At 56.4% G+C, this 10,317-nt stretch overlaps 1 protein-coding gene across 4 annotated transcripts; it reads left to right on the top strand.

Moving 5' to 3' along the window:
• The first annotated feature begins 1,215 nt into the window (after positions 1-1,215).
• On the top strand, positions 1,216-9,517 carry TPM2 (tropomyosin 2). 4 transcript variants are annotated; one of them, XM_006747477.3, is made up of 9 exons: positions 1,216-1,492; positions 1,921-2,046; positions 5,557-5,690; positions 5,788-5,905; positions 6,007-6,077; positions 6,218-6,293; positions 6,784-6,846; positions 7,013-7,082; positions 9,369-9,517. In XM_006747477.3, the coding sequence occupies exons 1-9, from the start codon at positions 1,379-1,381 to the stop codon at positions 9,449-9,451; spliced, it is 855 nt and encodes a 284-aa protein (XP_006747540.1). In that variant the 5' UTR covers positions 1,216-1,378; the 3' UTR covers positions 9,452-9,517. The 4 variants fall into 4 exon arrangements, with proteins under 4 accessions (XP_006747540.1, XP_006747541.1, XP_006747542.1 ...); XM_006747478.3 differs by lacking the exon at positions 6,218-6,293 and adding an exon at positions 6,532-6,607 and having other exon boundaries at positions 1,223-1,492; XM_006747479.3 differs by lacking the exon at positions 9,369-9,517 and adding an exon at positions 8,299-8,622 and having other exon boundaries at positions 1,223-1,492.
• The last annotated feature ends 800 nt before the right edge of the window (positions 9,518-10,317 follow it).

Genomic DNA, 10,317 nt, shown 5'->3' with positions numbered 1-10,317 from the left:
GGGGAGCGAGGCGAACCGCTCCCTCCAAGTTTCCTCCGCCTGGGCTCCCCCTCCCCCTCCTCCCAACCGGCTCTCCACTTCCTCTCCCCCCACCCCACCCGAGGGAAAACGAAAACAAACAGCCCCGCGCCCCGCGCTTCACACTTCCCGACCCCGGGACCGGCTCCGGGAGCTGCTTCTGCGGCCTCAGGGAGCCCCCGACTCAGTAACTCTTCCCTTCGCCCCCCGCCTGCCCCGCCCCAGCCCGGCCCCGCCTCCCCACGGGGAAACAGCCCAAAAAAGGGCAGAACTGAACTTTTGGCGTAAAGTTGGCCCGCCAGGGGAGACAGGAGAGTCCGCAGGGAGAAGGGGAAGGGAGGCAGGGCGCGCGGGGCCACCGCGGCGAGGGGAAAGCCGGACGGGGGGAGGGGAAGGGGCGAGGAGGGGGCGGGAAGGCAGCGTCGGGGGGGGCGGGGATCGCTGCCGGGCCGGAGCCACGCGGAAAATATGCGGGGCACGTGGGGGGGGCAGGGCGGGCGGGGCGCGGAGCTGGGTACCTAGCCGCCCCACCACCGTAGAGGAGGGGCCCTGGCTCCAGGGGCAGGGGCTGGAAGGGGAAGCGAGGGGAAGAGAGGTCAGGCCCGCCCTCGGGGGCAGCAGGCCGGGCCTCGCTCCTCACTGGGCCGGGGCTCCGGGCTCCCCTCCTGCCTCAGTTTCCCCAAGTCCCTGGTGAGACTCACCGCTGTCACTACCACGTCGGCAACGTAGACCCAGAGTCTGGGACTCAGGGTAAACTGAGGTACTCGAACCACGGAGGAGCCCCGCCTCCCAAGAGACATTTAATCCAGGGGGATTTACAGGAAACTTCTAAATTAAGGGCAGCGGCTGCTGCAGCTGAGTGGGGCACGCGGGTCCCTGCGCCCGCGCAGCTGCCGTGAGCTCACGCCCCGAAATAGCCCCAGGGGCCCCAGCCGCAGCTGCCACTGGGCCGGGCTGTCACTCAGGAAGCGCAGAGCCCCCAGCCCGAGGGTCCCCTCCCCTCCGTAAGGCTAGAGTTTTTCCAGCGCACTGTACCAGCTCCTTTACCTTCCGACGGCTGCGGGGGTGGGGGAGGGGAGGAGCCTCGGGGGGGGGCGGTCCCGAAGGGGTGGGCACAGGGGGCGGCCGCGCCCCCCCATCGGGCTGTGCTTCTGCCCCTACAAGGTTTGGGCCGCGGTGGGGGAGGGTCCCGGCCCCCGGCTCCGCCCGGTCCCTCCCAGCCTTTTAGGCGCCCGCGCGGCTGGGACATCCCAGTCCCGCTTGGTCCTCCTCGCCCGCCACCCGTGCGCCCAGTCCGCGCAGCCAGCGCAGTTCGTCCAGTCCGCACTGCCCACCGGCCGGCCCGCCCCCCACCGCAGCCATGGACGCGATCAAGAAGAAGATGCAGATGCTAAAGCTGGACAAGGAGAATGCCATCGACCGTGCCGAGCAGGCCGAGGCCGACAAGAAGCAGGCTGAGGACCGCTGCAAGCAGGTGGGGGCCCCGGACCCAGTGCAGCGCCCTCCTCCCCAACGAGGGAGGGGTAGGCCCTGCCCTGTGCCCCCTAGCCCGAGGCCTGCAGTCCCAGGCTCTCCCGTCCAGTGTGGGGGCTGGACCTTCACAGGACCTTCAGGGACCTAGCCGAAGCCACACTTAATCTCACCCACCATAGCCTGGGGAGCGGCAGTCCCCCAATTTCCACACCTGTCCCTGCAGAGCAATGATGGGCCCAGCCTCTTGGGGCTGGAAGCTTTCTCTCTGGCCCCACCAGTCCCCTTTCAGCACCTCTGGCTGCACTGTCCTTTCTCTGCTCTCCTGCTTCCTCCCGGACAGCCTCTAAATGCCTTTGGTACCCCGCTCACACGCAGCCCTGCCTCCTTCCTGCACCCCAGGCCTGACTAACCAAGGCCTCTCTCTCCCAGCTGGAGGAGGAGCAGCAGGCCCTCCAGAAGAAGCTCAAGGGGACAGAGGATGAGGTGGAAAAGTATTCTGAGTCCGTGAAAGACGCCCAGGAGAAACTGGAGCAGGCTGAGAAGAAGGCCACCGACGTGAGTGTGGACCTGGGGTATGGGGGGGAGTGCACTGGGAGGGGTCCCAGACACGGGGATGAAGGGAGAAGGGGACCCAGACATCCCCAGCACCAGGACAGAAATGGTTTCCTCTCCGAAACCCAGGCTAGGGCAAGGTTGCACAATTAATCTAAGGCAGTGGGTAAATCAAAACCACCCACCACTTCCCCCAGAAGATGCAGCCTTGTAACTCCATTTGGTTCCAGCTCTTAGAATGTACAGCGATCAAGCAGTGAGTCACCGTGGGGCAGGAGGGGAGGGGTGGTAAGAGAATTTACCCTCCACCGCAATTAATCCTCTAGCTGGAAGTGGAGAAGAGGCTGCAGCTCCATTTGTGGGGTGTGAGGTGTGGGTGTAGGTACTACTGGGCAGGAGGTGGGAGAGGAATCCAGAGACAGGGCCTGACTTGAGTTACACCCCTGGGGGGCCATTAGAAATTCCCTGGCCTTGACCTCTGGCTCCAGCAGCCCTGCTGTGCACCCGGGGCCCAGCTCAGTTTCTTTTTTTTTTTTTTTTTTAAGATTTTTTTTTTTTTTTAAAGATTTTATTTATTTATTTGAGAGAGAATGAGAGACAGAGAGCACGAGAGGGAAGAGGGCAGAGGGAGAAGCAGACCCCCCGCTGAGCAGGGAGCCCAATGCGGGACTCGATCCCGGGACTCCAGGATCATGACCTGAGCCGAAGGCAGTCGCTCAACCAACTGAGCCACCCAGGCGCCCGAGATTTTATTTATTTATTTGAGAGAGAGCACATGAGAGGGGGGAGGGTCGGAGGGAGAAGCAGACTCCCTGCCGAGCAGGGAGCCCGATGCGGGACTCGATCCAGGGACTCCAGGATCATGACCTGAGCCGAAGGCAGTCGCTTAACCAACTGAGCCACCCAGGCGCCCCCCAGCTCAGTTTCTAATGGCCCCTCATTTACCCTCATTAAGCTGTCAGCATTGCGACCATGCCAGGCCACAGGGCGGAGGGACAGGGCCACAAATGCCAAGGCACCCACCTTAGCAGGTCCTACTCACTCTGAGATTTCTCTGCCCGCCCCACATCCCCTAACCAGACTTCTCTGCCTTCTGCCATTCCCAACCCCCACCTTGAGGTTGGAGAATGGCCATATGACTTTGGTTAGGATACTTGTACCATTCTCTGCCTCAGTTTCCCCACTTGCCTTCCATCCAGGATTAAAATGAGCCTATGATTGGAGGTATGGGAGGATTGGCAAAAGTAGGTCTGAACATCTGAGATCTGAGATGACATTACTATTTATGTTGACCATTATCCATGTTCCCCAACAACCCCCCCCCCCGCCAAGTTTGGTTTCTCTGACCTCCAGGCTTGATTTTGGTTCTCCACCAGCCCTGGCACTTGGGAGGGAACTGACCTGCAGCTGCTAGCAAAGACAGCCCGGGGCATCTGACGCTCTATAAATAACTAAGGCCCAGTGCAGCTGGAGGCAGGACTGGAAACCCAAGGAGCTGGGTGGGGACTGGAGGGGAGGAGGGGAGGACAGGGACAGAGCTAGGGACACAAGGCAGCAGTGCCAGGAGTCAATAGCAAACACTGCCCGGACTTATTGCATGACCTTGAACACAGCACTTCACTTACACGGTGCCTCGGTTTCTCCCTTCTCTCTTCACATTTATCCAGTGGGGAGAGTGGTGCCTGTCCTGTGGTTGGAGAGCAGCATCCATAACTGGAAAGAGCTTGAGAAGCAGAAAATGGCAAATAGGGCTCCTGGGTGGCTCAGTTGGTTAAGCGACTGCCTTCGGCTCAGGTCATGATCCTGGAGTCCTGGGATCGAGTCCCGCATCGGGCTCCCTGCTCAGCAGGGAGTCTGCTTCTCCCTCTGACCCTCCCCCCTCTCATGCTCTCTATCTAATCTCATTCTCTCTCTCAAATAAATAAATAAAATCTTTAAAAACAAAAAAGAAAATGGCAAACAGCAGTCCTGTGATGAGGACCCCAGGACTTCCCAGACTCTTCAGAGTCATTTGTCACCCCACTATCACAAAGAGAGTTGTCCTTTTATAGAGTCTTATCTTTCTCTAGAGTAGACCTCTAAGGTCCCCCAGGGTCATTCTTCCCAATCCCCGTGCTTTCCCCAGAATCCTGAGTCATCTGGCCCTCTGCCCATGATGGCCTTTGTCACTCTAGGTGGCCTCAAGCACCTGGAGGACAATCTGTGACTTCCTGTATATGGTGCTGTGTTTCCCCTGCTGTGTGATTACCACCCGGGACGTGCTTTCTACCCGCTCTGCCCTCAGGGCTGCCACCCATCCCTTCCCTCTTTCACTTATTCCCCTACACTGGCCCTTTCTCCTTTCCAATCTTAAATCTCACGGCCTTTGTCTCTGAGAGACAGGGATAATCTAACATTTATGGAGTGTGGACACTGCAGTCAATGGGCTCAAGTGCTTTCTGCATATTATTTTACTATTTCCCAAACTTGGCTTATCATCAGAATCACTTGGAAGCTTAAAAAAAATAAATAAATAAAAGATTTCCAAGCTCCTGCCCTGGAGATCTCATTTGAGTGGCCCTAGCATGGAGCTAGAGAGCCTGTTTGGTTTTATAAGCCTCCCAGTGGTCCTGTTGATCATGAGAAGCACTGCATTGCCTTAGAACAGCCTACAGAGGACGAACTGCTTGAACCAACGCAGATGTAAAATTTAAAAAGGAGGAATCTGAGGCCTAGAGAGACTAAATGAGTTGCCCAAGGCCACACTAGTGTTGAGTGGGTGAGCTGTAGCTTACAGACCACAGTCTGACTCAGAGCCGATTCTCCTAACGCTAAACTGCACTGCTCCTCTCGTTTTCCTTTATTGGAGGCCCTTCTTGCTCTGCCCTCCCATTTTTGTAAGGTATCATCATTTTCCATGGACCGTCCCCAAAACCTCCAAGGTTTTGCCTCTACCGCAGATCAGGGGCGGAATAAGTGTCACTCCCACTGCCCTAGCCCTGTGGCCGGAAGCCCTTGTTACAGCCATGGATGTCGCCTATAGGCCTGGCTAGCCTCCTGAGCCCCTCACTGGGAGTCTGACCGGCATCCAGTGACATCACGGAGCCTGACTTTCTGATTGGCTATTTGTAGCAGCGGCGAGGTCTGGTTGGCCTGATTTTCCTCACTCGCTCACCTGGGCCAGGCTTTGCTGGGGGGGAGGGGTCAGGGCTCCTCAGACCTGGTCTGAGCGCGGGGCGCTTTCACTGGGTACAGAAAGGCCTGCAGATAACCATCGGGAAAGTATGCACGGTGCTAGAAGAGTCCCTGAAGCAGAGTGGAGCTTGTTAAGGAATGCATGTTTGGGGCTGGAGTACAGAGTCTGGATGGAAGATGGTTGGTTAGGGGGAAAACAAAACAAAACCAAACCAGACTGAAAGTCTGGAAGCCAGGAAACAGATTCTTTATGACAAGAATCTTACCATCCTCTGGAGCCTCTCTGATCATCATTCAAGGCAGACAAAGCCCCTCTGATCTCTGGCCTTTGACGCACAGGCCGAGGCGGACGTGGCCTCCCTGAACCGCCGCATTCAGCTGGTAGAGGAGGAGTTGGACCGGGCGCAGGAGCGCCTGGCTACAGCCCTGCAAAAGCTGGAGGAGGCTGAGAAGGCCGCTGACGAGAGTGAGAGGTGGGCAGGGGGCCTTCCAGGGGGCGGGCCAGGGAGGGGCCGGGGGCCTGTCTCTGCTGGTCCTGACCCCACTTCCACCCTGCTCCCTGCCCCTCAGAGGAATGAAGGTCATCGAAAACCGAGCCATGAAGGATGAGGAGAAGATGGAGCTGCAGGAGATGCAGCTGAAGGAGGCCAAGCACATTGCTGAGGATTCAGACCGCAAATACGAGGAGGTGACAGCCCTGCCCCACTTCCTTCTCCCTCCCAAACCCCAGATGCCCCCAGCCACTCACCAGGGCTGTGCTTCTTCTGTCCCTTACCCCCCCCCGCCCAGGTGGCCAGGAAGCTGGTGATCCTGGAGGGAGAGCTGGAGCGCTCAGAAGAGAGAGCAGAGGTGGCTGAGAGGTAAGGGGACCCTGGGGCGGCAAGTGAAACTCGGCCTTGGTCCTGTGGCTCTGGGGCATTCTGGACCGTGGGAGGCAGTTTCCCAGGCTTGGGGCCATAGGGACAGGTCCTGTTCTCTGACCCCTAACTGCTGCCCCCAGCCGAGCCAGGCAGCTGGAGGAGGAACTCCGAACCATGGACCAGGCCCTCAAGTCCCTGATGGCCTCAGAGGAGGAGGTAGTGACCTCTCTGGACCTTTCTGGGCAACGGTGCCTTCTCTCAGCTCACCTTCCCCCCAGTCTCAGGCTGCTCTCTCACCTGCTGGGGGTTGGGAAGGGCCTGGGGCTTCCAAACTCAGCTTGCTGTCACTCTCACAACTTTGCTCTTTTCTCTCCTCCACCCCTTCCTCACTGTGCCATCTCCACTGTCCCCCACACTGTGCCCTCACACCCCCCCTGCCACACACCCCCTGCAGTAAATGTGGGGACCTAGAGGAGGAGCTGAAAATTGTTACCAACAACTTGAAATCCCTGGAAGCCCAAGCGGACAAGGTAGAGGGGGTTAGAGGGGCAGTGAGGATGGGGTCCTTCAGGGAAGGGAGGCAATGGGCCCAGGCAGGGAGGGGCTGGGTGTTCCCTGGAGATAAGACCAGGAGTAGCCTGTGGGCTCAGTGGAGTGAAGGATTTGTGGAGGCGATCTCCTGATGGCATGTGTATGTCCCTAAAAGTATTCCACCAAAGAAGATAAATATGAAGAGGAGATCAAACTGCTGGAGGAGAAGCTAAAAGAGGTGAGAGTCCTTTCTGTCCCTACTCTCCCGTTGAACCCCCCGTCCCCGTCAGAGACTGCCCGTGGCAAGGACTTTGGAAATAGGGTTGGAAGAGGAGGTTGACTTAAGTGAAAGTATCTGGGAGGGCCTAATTTTTGTCATTCCCCCATCTTACCTTTACTCCCAGGCTGAGACCCGAGCAGAGTTTGCTGAGAGGTCTGTGGCAAAGTTGGAGAAGACCATTGATGACCTGGAAGGTAAAGGGATACCCTCCTAACCCCGGGACCTTTTTAAGTGGGTCCCCACTCCCCATGACTGTCGGTCTGTCCCTTATTTTCCCATTTCGTCTGTCCCGGATAAATTAGTGTTGGACCACCTAGGACTCCCCCAGCTCCCAGGTCTATGCCCACCATTCAGGTAGTTGCATCTCAGTGCAGTGTGCCCACTCCAGCGATTCTCAGACTTGAGTGTGCATGAGAACAGCTCCGAGAATTTTTAAAACACAGATTCCTAGGTCCTACTCCAAAGTGATTGCTGACTTCGGGCTGGAGAATTTGTATGTCTAACAAGCTCCCTGGTAATGGCAATGCTGCTGGTCCTCAGACCACACTTTGACTAGCTCTGACCTAGACAGTTCGTCCCCAAGTGCAACACAATAGTGCTATATCACGAAGATCTTTTTATTAAATATAGAGTTGGTTTAATATCTAAGTATTCATGACATTAATAGAAAATACTATTTTAAGCTAGATTTGATGAAAATGAACATCCAGGTATTTACTAATCTGTGGCTATTTCTTTTTTTTTTTTTTTTTTAAAGATCTTATTTATTTATTTGACAGAGAGACAGAGAGATCACAAGTAGGCAGACAGGCAGGCAGAGGAAGAAGCAGGCTCCCTGCTGAGCACAGAGCCCAATGTGGGGCTCGATCCCAGGACCCTGGGATCACGACCCAAGCCGAAGGCAGATGCTTAACCATCTGAGCCACCCAGGCATCCCTGTGGCTATTTCTCATTAGTAGCAAGAATGTCGTACCTAAACTGTATTTTCTTTTTATTCTACAATAACCCTTTCACTTTCGTAATTCCTACTTCTCGTGCTTGTAGCCTTCTTAAGCAAGCCTCAATTTTACCTCCAACTTTAGGACTGTAGTCCTTTCTGGCCCCAGGCCCTTCCCCTTGAAGCAAGCACTCTGCTCATTCAAAGCACTGTGCCCCCATGTCCCTGGGGGAGATAGGACCAATTTAGTCTCCAGAGAAAAAAGAGACAGGGGTACAGAGAGGGGAGGAGGGAGCCCTCATGGCTGTCCAGCCTGTTCTCTGGCCTATTTCTCTCACTCCATCTTTGTCCACCTCTCTCTGATTCTTGTTTTCTCTTTCCATTACCCTCTCTCCTTCCTTTCCTCTTTCCCTCCATTCCCTCTCCCCACACTCCCATCCGGCCCCCTTCCCCTGGACTCCCCCCACCCCCAGACGAAGTCTATGCACAGAAGATGAAGTACAAGGCCATCAGTGAGGAACTGGACAACGCACTCAATGACATCACCTCCCTCTGAGTCCCACACCAGTGTGGCCCCCTCAGCCCCTTCTCTCTCCTCTTTCCATTCTCTCTCTGTGGGGAGGGGGCAGGTAGGAGGAGCAAAACGGTCAGCATCAAACAGCCAGGCTGGGCGCGGCCTTGGAGAGCCCCCGGCGCACCTCCCGCCCACCTTGGCACTTGCTTCATCCTTCTATCCACCACTCCACCCTCCAGCCTCTACCTCTTTCTGCTGCTTAATAAACTCAACTTGGTCTCCATGCTGTTTTCCTGCCCTCCAGAGAGCACTTCCATCACCCCCACAGAGATCCTGGCTCTTACACCACCAATCTTGTGACCCCCCGCCCTGAGCTCACCCACAGAACACCGTGGCCCACACAGAACCCCCCTCCACATAGCACTCTCAGTCTGTCAGTGTCTCACTGCTTCACGTGGGCACCTATCACCCCATCCGTCACCGCGAGCCCTCTGCTGCCTCTGAGAGACGCGCTCTTGTGTGGACCCGGGCCTGTCACTGACCTCAGAGCACTCCGCTGCGGTTCCAGGATAAAGGAAGGACTGGAGGGGAGACGGGTGGGGAGGTGCCGAGGAATGGCAAGAAGGTGGTGAAAGGTCTGGGGTGACGTTTGGGAAAACGCTGGATGCCAACAACATGGGGCTTTCCCTGCAGGTCTGTTTTCTGCCTCAGGTCTGTCTGTCTGTCTGGCCCTCCCCTTTCTGGCTCAGTCTTTTGTCTTTCCTTCCCTTTCCAACTCTCGTAAACCCTGTAAGGAAGGAGGTAAAGTAGTTTTTGACTCAGGCCCTCCCATCCAACCCCCATCACCCCGAAGCCTTGAGTGAGGCTTGTGTCTGTCTTGGTCAGTCCGTCCATTTGCCCCTGGCACGGGATCCTCAGATTCCTTCATGCTTATGTCTTCCTGTGCCTCCATCCCATTCCAAGTCTGCCTCAGCCCCCATCTCCCCTCATGTCTCCCTGCCCCTCCTCACTCGCTGCTTCCCCTCGCAGAGACCTTGGCCAGTGCCAAGGAGGAGAACGTGGAGATTCACCAGACTCTCGACCAGACCCTGCTGGAACTCAACAACCTGTGAGGGTGGCTCTGCCCCCAGCCAGGCTGCCGTCGCCGCCCCAACGCAATAAAGTGGATGTTACTGGCATCACAGGGCCCTTTCAGCCTTTCTTTGGTGTTGGTGACGGTGGTGGTGGTTTTCCAAAGTAGAAAGGCTAAGAAGATGCCCGAGGGGAGCAGTGGGGCTGAAAGGGCCCCTGCGTGACCACGCTCCACAGTAGGACTTCCTTTGCTAAGGGAGCCAAGAGGTGCGGGCGGTGGGTTCACTGAGGAGGGTTGTGACCAGGCTGCGTGAAGCAGAGAGGCCCCGCTGGGCTGGGGGGACATCTGGACCCTTTCTACCCGCAGGGCAAAGGAGCTGCTGTCCTCGGCACTGCCCCATTCCAGCAGGCCGCCAGTCTGAAGGCAAAACTGCAAAGCTACACAGATTTTACTTGAGCAGGGTGAAAGCCCAAAAGCCTCACTATGATTTTAAGCCTAGAGGCTAAGCCTGCTCTACCCCCAGACACATACGCTGCTGTGGGTGTGCCCACGGTCATTCTAACTATCTCAGTCACTTCCGCCCCTTCCCGAAAACATCTGTGCTAGGCAGTAATGCCCCCCACCAAATTGTCCACACCTTAATCCTGTGAAATGTTACCCTACGTGGGAAAAGGAACTTCGTGATTAAGCTAAGGATTTTGAAATTGGGAGATTATCCTAAATTATCCAGGTAGGCCCAATGTAATCACAAAGGCTCTTATAAGAGGGAGGCAAGGTCAAAAGGCAGTTATAAGAGATACAACAATGGAAGCGAGAGGCTGGAGAGATATGAGGAAGGGGCCACAAGCCAAGGAATCCTTGGCTTCTAGAACCTGAAAAAGGAAACCCCCTCCCCTCAAAGTGTTC

The sequence above is a fragment of the Leptonychotes weddellii genome, chromosome 14 (genome assembly GCF_054177405.1).
Source record: "Leptonychotes weddellii isolate Sample4059 chromosome 14, ASM5417740v2, whole genome shotgun sequence".
In the NCBI taxonomy this organism is placed as follows: Eukaryota; Metazoa; Chordata; class Mammalia; order Carnivora; family Phocidae; genus Leptonychotes; species Leptonychotes weddellii.
Note: the sequence above shows the minus strand (reverse complement) of the source record. Positions and strands in the feature narration are given on the sequence as shown.